General features: G+C 29.3%; 1 protein-coding gene across 1 annotated transcript in view; it reads right to left on the minus strand.

The window, feature by feature from the left end:
• LOC129909216 (sushi, von Willebrand factor type A, EGF and pentraxin domain-containing protein 1) overlaps positions 1–14,824 on the minus strand; it is a 71,090-nt gene extending 56,266 nt beyond the window's left edge. Inside the window, exon 1 of the mRNA XM_055986250.1 lies at positions 13,555–14,824. Within this exon, the coding sequence (XP_055842225.1) occupies positions 13,555–13,774 (220 nt within the window). The 5' untranslated portion in view covers positions 13,775–14,824. The remainder of the gene's footprint in view (positions 1–13,554) is intronic.
• Between the last annotated feature and the right edge of the window lie 270 nt (positions 14,825–15,094).

Below are 15,094 nucleotides of genomic sequence, written 5' to 3' on the forward strand. Positions count from 1 at the left end.
CATTCTTTTATTCGACATATTATACAAAAATGTGTATAATACTAAAAACGCATATATGAACACTCCCGCGTTCTTAGATTACCATTTTAAGAATTTAATATGCATAATATGGCTTCAGATTGTACATAATTTTTAAGGTGTCTATAACTCGGATAAGAATCAGTTAAAAAAAAAAATGCATTATTGTCGTTGAGAATTCCAATAGAATTCATATAAGCTTATCAGGGCAATTCCTGACTCTGGGTCTCACCGTTAAATCACTTTTAAACATTTTAGTCACATCTTAAACTTGGGTCTTATAATGGCAATCAGCAGGTTTTTTTTTGTATAAGCTTTGGTAATGCGGTAATTATTATTTACCGTTTTGTTTTATACCAACCCAACAACGACGACAGCGACAGCAACGACATATATAAGACGGAGGCTTGCAGAAATGGTAATTCCAACTTTTTTAAATTCGTATTATAGCAATGCTCGAGTTTCAGCTGTTGTAGGTTTTTATTTCCATTTCTTTGAAGTTGTTGTGGGCAAAAAGGTCAACAAGTTATACTTTGTGGAGCACTGTATTGTTTTTTTTGTGAGCTGCTGGCACGAAACTTCATCGCATATGGCAGGCGTGATTGTTTGTAGGCAGTAGTGGATAAATGGTGACTAGTGCTCTGGATTAACCGGTTACTTGCATGGTCACGGTGGTGTGGTTGTTGATGATAAAATTTTTAAGCCATGGACTGTTAACAATGCAACGGAAGTTGTCTGTGTTTCTATACCTTTTTTTTTTGTTTTTCAAAGAAATACCAGTACTAGATTTCTTTGAATGATGCTGCATTTAGTTTGGTATGTTGCAATGGGTATAAAAAGGGCGAAAGCACCAGGTTTAATTGTGTTATTGTAGTTAACGGAATAGTATCATAATGATGCCGTGTGATAAAATGGCAGTGCAAGATATAGGGCTTGTTGAAGGTTTTATACGAATATAGTTTGCCTATGAGCCTATGTATCTATGTGAATGTATGAAAAAAATTCCATTTTGTTCTGACCGTGTAAAAGAATTTTAAGTCACGCTTTTTATGGAAACATAAAGAAGAGTTTAATTTAAGAAAAAAAATTGAAAAAATATGTTAGTTAATTGAAAAACCTGTTTGATTTTCACCGGGATTAAAAATATTTCAAGAACTTCAAGAACAAAAGTTTTGAAAGCTTTTTACTACGCACAGACCAATTTATGTTGTTCATAGCCTTCTATATAAGCAACTGGAAGGTACATCGTCAATATTTTTTTTTTCCTGCTTATTTAAAGTTTTATGAACTTAAACTTTTCATTATATAAACTTTTAATACTTACTCCTGAAAAATGAATTGAAAGAATTGTTGATACTTGTACACTTCCACTGCCTGAATAAAGAGCAAAAATGGGTAGGTACCTGAGAGTATTACTTTTTTTAAAAATATTTGTGCGTTTAAGAAGTATTTTTTTTTTTATAAACATATTAAATTTAAGTTTTTAATGATAGCATCCATTGATTTCAGTTTTGAATGAAACGCTTTATTTTGATAATCTGAATTTGGCGAAGAATCATAATGATCTGGTACAGTAGTAAGATTCATTAAAAGTGTCTCCGACACAGTTTGCCTTCGTTTTTGAATCATGGGCATGGCAAAAAATTAGATTGTTCAGCAGAATTTTGACAGAATTCATAAAATAAGAGACAAAATTAACGTATTTCCTCGATGTAAATTTGATTAAAAGTCTTTGGTGAATTATTTTTGTGAAGACAGTTTTCAGTGAAAAAAAAAAATTAAAAGTAAAATCAGAGCTGAATGGTGGAGATGAGAAATTTCCAGGTTCAAATTGTAATAAAAATCAGTTTATTCCAGAGATCAGAAATAAATCTCAATCTTTTTGAAAGGTTCCTTAATGACTCGTATTTGTGGCCATTTTCAATAAAGGTCATAAAATAACCTTTATATTTAAAAAAGAAAAATTTCGGTCAAGGTCTGAGAGAAACCTTTATTTTGTATTTTTTTATGTTTCGGTCAACCAGTGAGATTTATCGCTGAGAGAAAAAAATTAATCTCATCTGCAAATGTATCAATTCCTAGAGACATGGGAGTGGTGCCATATGAAAGCTTATATTCTCCTCAGCTACCTGATAGTGGTATAATCGGGTTTCTCGATTTTTTTTTTCAAAATTCCGAGAAAATCGCGTTTGAAAGTTGGGGTAAAATTTTTTTTCGAAAAATCCCCGAATCTTTGAACGCTTTTGAAAGCTAAACCGCTTGAGAGCAATTTTTGGGAGTGATGTCAAATGATAGCTTTGCACATTGTCAGAATCGGGCTTAACTTTTTTTACCTTAAAGTTCTCCCGGTTTGAGAACGCGGGCATCTACAGGGATGGGAGTTGTACCCAAATGTAGGTTAGAGTCCCCGCTACATCAAAAATTTTTTTTTCATTTTTTTCAAAATTCCGAGATATAGCCGATTGAAGTTGGGCGGGCGAAAACGGAGGGGTGGTTTACCTCAGACCGAACAATTTTTTTTTTAAGATTCACAAAACTTTTTTATCAACTATAGGCGTGTTTTTTCTATTACTCAGTTGCTACTCATTTTTGATTTTATTCGCAAAACAATAATAAAAATTACACAAGTAAGTATTTGTTTTTAAGGTTTGGCCCCACCGGAGGGTACATGCGGGAGCGGTACGGGTAATTGTATGAAATAAATTTCAAACTGACATATCAACGTTCAGATGTGGAATTTTTTTCATACAATTACCCGTACCGCTACCGCATGTACCCTTCGGTGTGGCCAAGCCTTTATTGTTTTTCGAATAAAATAAAAAAATGAGTAGCTACTGAGTTGTAGAAAAAACACGCCTTATATGTAACTGCAGTCGATTCTTAATTCCGCTAAAGCAAATGGTCATTAGAACTGTGTCAGAGCGAAAAACTTGCCAATATCCTTTTTAAGTATTTTTTAGGAGAGAAATTCATAGTTAAAAGTTTAAAATACCGTAGAAGAATTTAAGAATGTACCGAATATAAAATGGCTGAATATTCGGCGGCATCTCTAGTTTAAATTGGTACAAGGAGTGATAAGTTGTTTGATATAAATTTGTTTGAAGAAAAAAAAATATTTCGCACAATTTTATATATAAAAACATTGAAAAATGAAATTTTTCTCCCACTAAAATTTTGTAGCAAAAAATTGAAATATTCTATTATATCAATTTAGTTCTAAATTAAATCGGGAATACTTAAAATTAAAAATTTTAAATAATCCAAGTTGTTTGGCATGAGCTAATTTTCTAATTTGAAACAATTTGATAAATAGAAAGCTTAAAATATAACGAAAAATTTTACATAGGTACTCTCTGAAATAAAAGGATAAGATGTCGGCAAGACTTAAATAGATTTAACGGTAATATTTCAAAAACGAGATGTGATCGAATATTTTTATCTTCGGATTCGAGTTCAGCAACCCTTTGAAAAAGTATAGTTTAGCCTCGACACCAAAAACCTTGTAGATAAATACTTGTGTTATTTAAAGGGTTCTTAAAAAAACATTTTAAGGTGTTTACATAGTGCTTTAGGAAATGATCAAAGAGGTAAAAACTAGTTTTTTTGAAAATCCCTTACCAAACGTTGTAATGGACCACAAAATTGTTGTCCTTATAAAAACTTCATCGACAGCTTCTTTAACGATACGAAATTAATACAGACTTTTAGGGAGATTTTCACATAGTTAATTAAATTACTAAAATACAAAAACAAACCATTTAGTACTGCAAATATTAGACTTGTAGGTATTTTTTTATACTATGTATATCTTTTGATTTTCTGAAAAAAAAATTTCGGGGGGGGGGGGTTAAACACCCAATTTTTGTTTCTCAAGTAGATCGAAATATTTTTGAGGTTATATTGTAATGGCATAGATTTTGATCATAATATCACCAAAAAAACTTAATCTAAATTCATAATATCTAATTTCAAGTGTTCTCGGAACTACAGTTACCTACCTAATTGATGTATGTTACTAAAAAGTAAATCTTAAACTCAATTTAATATGCATTTAATAAATTTTTCTATAAAAATAGATGTGCAATCATGTCCAGCGCTATTTGGACTTGATATGATTGAAATATTGACACCTAAAGAAATTTCAGTACAATGATACAAATTTCTTGGAAAAACATCAATTTACCCTCTGTCGGCACACGGGTGCGAATTTGGCAGGACAAAAATGAGAAGTGGTCCCAGAAAAGTGTTTTTGAATTGTGAATACAGTATTCGAATTCCTCGTAAAATTCTACATCAATTTCATATATCATTCTCCAGTATAAAGTGAAACCGAAAAAAGTTCTATAAACCAAATTCGCAAAAAAGAGGTGTGCCTACAGAGGGTTAAATAATGATATTATTTGATTAATTTGCAAGAAATGTTAAAATTTATGAAGAATATTGTGTAGAAATGGTGATAAGAAAAATAATATTGATTTTAATATAATTTAAAGTATCATTTAAATTTCAGGTTTTGAGTTATAGAAGTCTTCCGGGAACGCATTTTTGGGTGTATTAGATGGAATAAAATTCAAATGAAAATTTTTCATGCCAAAACGAAGACAAATTTTTTTGATGAATGACTATTACTTCATTAAAACAGTGAATGAGGAAAAACCTTTTTTATTTTAATGTTGTTTTATAAAAATGCCTTTTACTCAAACTTTCCAATTTTGTGATTTTCTTTCTTCGAAAAGAATGCGACAACAGAGTAAAAAGAATAACTTCAATTAATTTTTGTTTTTAGCATTATTGAGGACGATGTGAATAGTGAATTTGAATGTTTTCCTGAGCAATTGATTATAATAAATTAAGAAAAAAAATATTTTTTAAATTCCTTTTCAGAATTATTGAAAAAAAAAACTAAAATTAAATGTTGTCCATTATTCACGTTCTTATACAACTACTCAAAACTGGCGGAAAGGGCTCGATATGCTCTCAAGTTTCTATAAATTAAGGAATTGTAGCATAGTGAACATTACAATCACTAAAACAACTTTTTTAGAAAAAAAAAATGTACCAATTAGTTTTTACCTTTTTTACCTATTTTTACTCACAAAACACTGAGACCGTAAGAATCTTTTCTCGTATAACAAAAATATAAGGTTTGATTTAATCACTAAACATTAGCACAACAGGAAAATGGAAACATTAATTTAATTTACTGATTTACTTCGCAAAAACTTCCAAATTGGTTAAACTTACAGACATATCTAAAAGTTATTTGTTTTTGTTGCTAAAACATCTTTGCCTTAATTTATTTAACATAGTAGTTTTTCAGACTATAATATTATTTTTGTGTTTGTTGTAGGAGTTCATAGTGGTCAATGAACTACTTTGTTTGTATGGTCTATAAAGAGAGTGATAATTTAATGTGGAAAAAATTCTGTCAAAAAAAAAACATGTTTATGGTTTGCGAAAGTCGAAAGAGTGTGTGAAAAATAAGAGGTGCGTATATAATTAAGTATAAGCTTATAAGGCAACATCCAAAATTTTTAAAACGCACAATAATATCGTAGATTTAGTCATAAAACATGAGAAACAAAACGTGTTTATTTTTTGATGATAAAATACAATTTTTTTGTCGCCAGACAACTTTTCGTCATCATAAGAGTAGTTAAAAGAACCGGTGTTGATAGTTTCAATGAAAGCAATTAAATCTACCGGTAACTTTTTAAATTCCGGTTAAATAAGAAAATTAAAATTACATCTACTTCATCGTTGAGTTTAATTGCAATTAAAAAAAAAAGTTTTTTTTTCAAAGCTTCCAACATTTTGAAATTTTAAAAATATCAATAAAATCCTGACAAATGACTTCATTGTTATTTTTGTTTAAACGATTTTTTTTCATTTTATTTTTTAACTTTGACACATTTGATCAAAAAATTTAAGTGTATTTGAAAAAAAAGGCAAAATGGGCATTGTACCCATTTTGCCTTTTTTTTTTCAAATACAGTAAATCTTTTTTGTTTCATGGGATACCAACCTTTTCGTTAACTTAAGAGCCATTCATTTGAAGCCATACATGTAGGTAAATAAATTCAGGTAAGTACCTTTATGTCCACATAACATAACGTTAAAGCTATTCATACTTCAAAACAAAACAAACTATAGTCAAATGAAATCGAAAAAAAATAAAATAACCAATCGGACACTGAGTAACCCCTTAATTATTATACAAAAAAAAAATTGAAAAGATATTACTGTCACATAAAGTATTGGATATTTAATTAATTCTGATGAGTTGTTCTTCAAGCTATTTGAAATGGAAAGTTGTTGTTATAAGCATAAATATTGTAGAATTTAGGTGAGCGAATGAATAAATTAAGAAATTATTAACTTTTGATTTCGTCTTTACTATTTTTGTTTTAATTCAAAGAAATTAAGAACGTGAATAATTTTTGTATAGTGTTTTTTCTTTCATTTTGCAGATTAATGTCATCGAAACGAAAGTTGTTGTGGTTTTTAAATGAATTTCTATGTTATAATGGGGGAAAAATTATAAAATCAACAACATTAGTATATTTTGTCAGTTGAAAAAATTCGCCTGAACAGCTGTTTCTTTTCTTTCTCTCTTTCGTTCTTCATATTGATTTTGAAGTCAATATGAATTAGTAGGTTCCCAGATAAGTTTTTTGCCCTACAAAAAGTTGATAGGAAAAAAATTAAAATCATTTTTTATCCCTAAGTTTGAAAAAAAAAAGTATTTTAACATACCTAAAGTGGAGTAACTAAAGCAAATAATTAGGGAACCTGGCCGAACAGCTCTAATTTTGATGATCTTTTTTTTCAAACGTCGGTAATTAAAAATACTTTAAAGTCTAAAGGTTAAAAATTGCCGATGTTGCCGTATTGTGTTTTTAAATTAAAATTAATTTTTTTTAGAACAAAACCATTTTGTTTGCTTAAATTTCATAAAATAAATTATACCAAAAGATTCTCTAGGTAATTTAAGGAAAAAATATATATGGAAGTAAAAGACAATCTTCCATCGTTTAAGCGATAAATTCAATTTTCTCACAAACTGACTTCAAACACAAAACAAAATATTTTGAACACAACGGCAACACCTACAATACTAAAAAACACATTTTAAAAAAGCCAAATGCTCATTCCTATCTATAAAATTTAAATCCACAAAATGGTCCTTAAACTCAGAATTTAAAAAAAATGATATTAAAAAAAACTTTTTCGTAATAAAATATGAATCTATTTTAAAAATATTTTGGCCATAGATATGATTAGTTAAATTCCGAAGAAGAAAAGGTAATATATATCACAACAAAAACATTACTGTTAAAAAAGGAGCCAAGTTCTCCTATGTTGAAATTATGCTGGCACAAAAAGTACTGAGATGTAAAAGTGTACCAAGTTCTAAAGTTTGGGTTCAAGTTCGTATCAATAAAATTTTGATTGTTCTCTTGACAATTTTTCTTTTAATTACCGATTTTTAAAGTTATTTCAAAAATTGCCAAGTAAACAATCAAAATTTTATTGATACGAATTTGAACCCAAACTTTAGAACTTGGTACACTTTTACATCTCAGTACTTTTTGTGCCAGCATAATTTCAACATAGGAGAACTTGGCTCCTTTTTTAACAGTAATGTTTTTGTTGTGATTTCACTACTTTTTGCAAGGTATGGCTGTAGAATTGAAAATCTCTAGGTATATTTGATGAAAATTCAGTGAAAATGGGCGGTTGCCACGCCCCCTGGCTGAAACTCTCAAACTTTAAATTTTTTCCTTTGTATAAACTACCATCTCTACCATTCTACCAAATTTCAAGATTCTACGATAATCAGAAGTGATCTTTTAAAATTAATGAAAATTCAGCGGAAATGGGCGGTTGCCACGCCCCCTGGCTGAAATTCCCAAATTTTAAATTTTTTCCTTTGTATAAACTACCATCTCTACCATTCTACCAAATTTCAAGATTCTACGATAATCAGAAGTGCTCTTTTAAAATTAATGAAAATTCAGCGGAAATGGGCGGTTGCCACGCCCCCTGGCTGAAATTCCCAAATTTTAAATTTTTTCCTTTGTGTGAACTACCATCTCTACCATTCTACCAAATTTCAAGATTCTACGATAATCAGAAGTGCTCTATTATATTTAATGAAAATTCAGCGGAAATGGGCGGATGCCACGCCCCCTGGCTGAAATTCTTAAATTTAAAATTTTTTCCTTTGTATAAACTATTATCTCTACCACTCTACCAAATTTCAAGATTCTACGATAATCAGAAATGCTCTATAATATTTGATGATAATTCAGCGGAAATGGGCGGATGCCACGCCCCCTGAATTGAAAATCTCTAATTTTCGATTTTTCCCTTTGTATACACCACAAGCCCTATCACCGTGTAAAATTTCAAGTTTCTACGTTAACGGGAAGTTCTCCATAATTTTGATGATCTGTCAGTGAGTGAGTGAGTCAGTCAGTCAGTCAGTCAGTTACGGTTTTTGCGATTTTTGAAGCCCTATATCTCAGAAACTACTCATCCTAAAAGGCTGACATTTTGTGAGGAGTATGGTTTTGACAAGCTCAATAAATGTAGCAAGTTTGAAATTTCTAGCATCTTTGGTGTGGAAGTTAGAGGGGGGTCGAAAATGGCCTGAGTTGTTTCCTGTAAATAAGGGTGTAGTGCCAAAGTTGCTAGAGAACTTGGCTGGGCACTACCGTGCCCCTTGATGATAGTTTTGAAAAAAAAAATTAAAAATTACTCCAATTTAATTGGATTTTTCGATAAAAACTGAATTTTTGCATTGAAATAATTGATTTAATCAAAGACTTTGGCAAATAAGATCATTTAACTTTTACTATTTTACAATTGAATGAAGAAAAAATAACTTTACATTTAAATGTGGAACTAAAAAAAAAATTAAATCCTTTTTAATGTTTTTCATAAATTGTTGTACATATTGATATTTTTTTTGTAATTTCAAATAATAATAAATGTGGTCTAAAAAATTAGAAAAATAAATGCATTTTATGTTACGAAAAAGTTTTAAAACATCATGTTTAAATGTTTTCAATAATTTTTTTTTTTTTTTCATAAATCTGAGTTTAATTACCATTTCTTCAAAAACCCTTTCCTGAATTTACTTAATTTTAATTTTAAAAATATGAATAAGCTTTTTAAAAATGTATACTTATTTTTATTTGTGTTTGGAGTCAATTTGTGAGAAAATTGCATTTATCGCCTAAACGATGGAAGATTGTCCTTCGTTCCCATATAATTGTTTTCTTTTAATTGCCTAGACAATCTTTTGGCTTTAGTAAATTTATGAAATTTAAGCAAAATTTTTGGAAAAACATTTTTTTGTTCACAAAAATCTTCAATTAAATTTAAAAAAAACAATACTGCAACATCGGGAATTTTTAATCTATAGACTTTAAAGTAATTTTTATTACCGACGTTTTTAAAAAAAGATCATCAAAATTAGAGCTGTTCGGCCGGGTTCCCTAATATTGTCATTTTTTGAGCTTTAGTTACTCTACTAATAATTTCCTAAAATTTTTATTTTATGCATTGAACCTGAGAAACATGGAAGTTGAAGATTTTTATCAAATTAATTTCGATATTATTGTGAATTTTTTATAATGCTCACTATCACCATATAATGTAAACAAAATAATGTTAATAGCCCACCTATTACACCACCTATTGATATATAATTAAAAATTACTTAAATTAACAAGATATAAAGTACCTAACTAATTAGCGACTTATAAACGAAAAATTGTGAAACAGTCATTAATTGATTTCTATCAAGTTTTCACCAGGTTTTCAGTTTTCTGTTTTGTTTTTTAACCAATACTCTAGTAGATATAAATTTTTCATTCATACAAAAGAAAAAAAAAACATATTGAATAACTCTGCATTTTTCTTGATATGAATTTGAAAATAAAATGAAAAAATGAGAAAAAACAGTTTTTTTTTTTCTTTTTAAAACTATTAATTCATGACTTTGGCGAAAAGTTGTGTTAAAAAAAAAAATTATTTTGACATTTAAAATAGGTATGCGATACATTACTTCAAAGTATTATTTTAATGTCAAATCCAAAGATATCAAAATCAAAACGAAAAGACAACTACAACGGTACACATTGATTAAATTTGGCATGAATATTTGATTGGTCATTTGGCTTGAAACTTAAAATTGGTATAGGGTAAGCAGATGTTTTTAATGAAGAGTTTTAAATCCATGAGGTGCGTGCGATAAATAATATCAAAAGCATCGGTGAACCAAATGTTACAGTTGTTAAAAATAAGATTTGAATTTTTTTATTGAAATTCATAATATTTTTTCTTGCTCTATAGAGGGCAAGCATTGGTTTCGTGTAAACAAAATTTCGAGGTTTTTATAAAAACAAACATTACGATTATATAGAAGTCCTAAAAAAATTGTTTTCTTCATGCGCCGTCCGTGTCGGCCTGTGCGTGCGTCGCGTGCTTCGGTTCGTCTGTGCGGTCTGTGGATGAATTTGCTTAAAATTTTCTACAGATAACACTAGTTTACAAAAAAATAAAAATTTTTTGGGCATCAAATGCCGTTATGCTTTTCGTATAGATTTGAGCCCAGAAAACTCGAAAATGTTATTCAAAAAAATATTTATGGATAGGTTTTCGAGATATGATTTTTCAAAGTTTTTTGTCGTTTTTTATCCAGCATATGCACTTAGTGTTCAGGCTATATCTTGACTTGAAAAGGAAGCCGAATATGAAAATTTTTATTCAGTAATTTTTTGTAGATAATGGCTCAAAGAGGCCAAAAACAGTAGATTTTGAAAGTCCATATTTTATCCAATTTTAGCCGTATTCAATTTTTGTGACCATTATGTTGAAAAATAAAGTATTTTCTTTTTTCCGTTACATGTTCAATATCTATAAATACTTAAAGGATAAAAATAGACTATTTAGTAAAAAACACAAAAAATGTCATGTTTTTCTCTTTTTCGAATAGTTTTTCATTTGTTTTTTTACAATATTTAAATTTTAAATTTTTTTAAAGGAAATTACAAGAAATTACTTAATAAAAATTTTCATATTCGGCTTCTTTTTTAAGTTATAGACGAAAACACAAAAAATAACAAAAAAAAAAAGTCGAAAATATTGATCGTTACAAAATTATGATATCTTTATAACTTATCCATAGATTTTGAAGAAAATTATCTTGTTATCTTTGGCAGAAAGTATCCTACACACAAAAATATAAAACTATGAAGATTCGCAAGATTTAGATTTTTTATGTCGGTAAGAAACTCTTTTTTTGCAAAAATTTTCTTTAAATTTTTTTTAAGTGTTTTGATACAATGCACTTAAACTTTTTTAGTGACCCAAAAAAGTTATTCCAGTGTTTGTTGCTTATTTGATCAGCTTTCAGGAACCGGTTTTTCTGTTCATATTAGTTGTTTATTACTTAAGATATGGCCCGAATACTAAGTATGCTGGAAAAAAAACGACAAGAAACTTTGAAAAATTATATCTCGAAAACGTTTAAATCGTAATTTTTTTTAAAGTGATTTCCGAGTTCCTGAGGTCAAAGTACGTAAGAAAAAAATAGTGGGATTGAGTGTCCATTTTGGCTGTAAACCAGTGTAATATCTGTGTACTTTGCAAGGTTTTTGTTTTTGATATCCCATTTAGAAAGTGTACCTCCCATAGAAAATTTTGGAGTCAGTGCACTTTTCTCGAAAACGGCTCTTTTGACTAAATTTGATACACTCAGACTTACTGCTGTAATAGAATAATGGAAAAATGGTTTCTTAAATTACTGATATTTTAAGAAAATTGAATTTTTCGACTTTGATTCCTCAGGAGAAGGATTTGGGAAATTAGAAGAGAAATTCTGTAAGCGAAGTTTATTGAAATTTTTGATCTACTACTTCTCTGATTGTGACTATAATTTTTGGGGCAGAGTTTCGAATTTCCGGTTTTATTTTACTATCAGTAGATGCAATGATTCAACCATTTAGTGTACAATTAGGTATATAATTACCTGATAAAAGTTTTCCAAAAGCAATGAAATTAACTTTCAAAAGAAAAATATAATAGGTTATAAAAGTATCATTAGATTATGTATAATAGCAAATAAAAAAAAAAAAAAACCATACATTTGTGCAAGCAAAACAATTTGATTCAATTTAAAAAACCACAGATGTCTAGGTATAATATTTCATTGCGTTTTGCATTTGCTTCCTTAATGAATATTTTAGGTGCCTATATGGCTGATTTGAAAAGCCTGTTCTTAGAACATTCATACATAAATCAGATTTAAGCTAATTTTGTGATTTGTAAACATTTTTGACAAAAAATATGAATTTAATAAGCAACTAATCGATGACTCCGACCAAAACTTTATGAAATACCCAATAAAATTCAGACATATTTTTAAGAAATATTAAAAAAAAAAAACTTATCCTTCAACAATTATTTTTTATTTTTTACCGACTTCCAAAAAGGAGGAGGTATTCAATTCGTCTGTATTTTTTTTTTTTTTTTGTTTTTTTTTTTTATGTTTGTTACCTCATAACTTTTGACGGAGTGAACAAATTTGGATAATTCTTTTTGGAAAGCTGGTGCCTGCAGTGTGGTCCCATTTCAATTTTGTTCATTTTGAACCATAGGAACTATGAGTAAAACCATTTAACCCAGTTTTGGTCCATGGAAGTCGGTTTTGTTTTTTTGATAAAAATATTTTCTCAAATTATAATTGTAGATTTAATTTTTTAAACCGAAAAAGTTCTTTATGCTTCTCATTTCTCTCCCAAAACTTAAAGTTTGTCAACATTTAACTAAGCTTTCACCGTTTTTATTTAAAACGAAAGTTACATAAAAACATACACTTAAAAATATAAAACTAGTTCATAATATTCTTACTTCAAATCTCGTTCTTCAATTAACAACAAAAATAATGAGTAAGAACCTTCTAATTGCCACATACTCTACATTACTCTCACATGAATTATTATTGATCCAATAAAAAAAAACCCAACGGTTAAAGCAACACACAAATACAAAAATTAAAACGGGATATTATTCATAAAACAAGTTTTTGCCTTTGACAATCTGACCTTTTCTGTTTGGCTTTAAATAATATTGTATTTTAATATTAGCACTTTTGATTTTGTTTATTTTTTGCATTAAACTGGTAATACTATTTTTTTTTTCTGTTAAGGTAATTGATATGTAGGTATAGAAAACTCTCAATTTAATACACAAAAAACATAATTTTCACAGTAAATTATCTAAAGGGTAATATATTCCATGCTACTTCAATTATATTAAGTTGTATGGAGTTTTATAAAGTAAAAAAAGGAAGCCTTGAAGTTTATTCACGATCCAATACCGGACAGAACCTTGCTACCAAATTATCTCTGAGATTGTATTTATATTTTGCATTACATTCTCTAGAAAAAAACAACTCCAATTAACACAAAGATAACATGAAATAAAAAAATTAAAATAAAAAAATAATACCATGAAGCTCACCTTGGCATATGACATGTGGTGCCAGCGATAATAATACAATTGTTATCATAACATGCAACATAAAATTCGTGTGTAACAATTTTCCATGTAGAATCATTTTGTTGGCTTTATTCTGTGATGTATTCCAATTTGAAAATATTTTCGAAATTCCATTTGATGTATGTCTACAGATTTCTTCGTTTTTCTTTTGGCAGATTGGTGTATCTGCATGATTCGGCATGGTTTCTGTTGGCTTAATTACAATACCGCAGGCAGGCAAAAAAAAAAGCTGATTTATTGCAAAAGTTGTTGAACTATGAACGCGAATGAAAGGTTTTTTTTTATCTTTTTCTTTGGTTTTTCTCAAAACCTATTTTGCAACAATTATATTTAAGTTGTTTTGTGCATTTTCACCGCCGAATACACAACGATGGTCGTCGTCGTGCCCGCTGTCGTGGCTTGTTTACACGCAAAATGAAAAAAAAAAAAAAACTAGAAATTACCGAGAGGGAAGTTAATTGACCACCAAACACCGTCGCGTCTTGTTGTCCAACCAAATGGATAAATTTCTTCGCTTAAGAGATTTTTCACTTAATTTATTTTAATTTATACACACATACACTGCCGAAATATAACCAAAAACACCCACAAAGGAAAATAAACGACCTTTTTTTGGTGCGAAATGACCACAGACAACAAAAGCAAGTTCGGTGCTCAGCTCTTTTGTTTAGTACTGGATTTCAGTTTTTTTTTTTGTTATTTTCTTTGGAAAATCGCGATTATCAAAAAACTTGGAAAAACTCCAATGCAAATACAAATTTCCAATTCAATCATCAACAAAAAAATAATAATAATAAAAATATTAAACAACACGAATAATAACGATCCTTTCTCTTTGCAAAATGCAATTTAAAAATGTTGCTGACCTCGCTACAGTTTCACAAGAGACCGATACACGATAAATCGAAGAAAGCGAATGTGTTTTTTTATTTACTGGTTACTTGTAACACAGTAAATTTTGTTGTCGCGGTTGGGTAAATGAAAGAGGGTCATTTGGATGCGGAAACTCATCCTTCGGGATAAGTGTGTGAATGACAACCAGGTGGTGCGCGCAAATTTAAGTTTATTCCTTTAAGGAGCACGATAGGAAAAAAGGGGAATATTTTTTTTTTTCTTCAAATGGAAAGAAAAAAATCACGCAATCGCAACTTGATCTATGTACATCACCAAGGCAGCAAAGACAGACTATGAATAATATAGTGTGTGGCAAATGCGAGACGTCAGCTCCAGATGAAAGTTAAGTCGAAACTGGTTTGCTATATAGTTGAATCAAATGGCCGACTGTTCGGCGTTGGCAACTTGAGAATATGTATATTTTGTATGGTTTTTTTTTTTGTTGTTTTTTGCCAGTTTGTCCAATTGAATACAATAGTGTGCAGAGTATGGACTGGTTATTTTGTGTTGTTTTTCTTCTCAGTTTGTGAGACGTTGTTGAGACTTTGTGCAATATAACTTTAGAGAATGGTTTATTATTATCAGATGTCAACTTTTATGGAGAATA

Source organism: Episyrphus balteatus, chromosome 2, assembly GCF_945859705.1.
Source record: "Episyrphus balteatus chromosome 2, idEpiBalt1.1, whole genome shotgun sequence".
In the NCBI taxonomy this organism is placed as follows: domain Eukaryota; kingdom Metazoa; phylum Arthropoda; class Insecta; order Diptera; family Syrphidae; genus Episyrphus; species Episyrphus balteatus.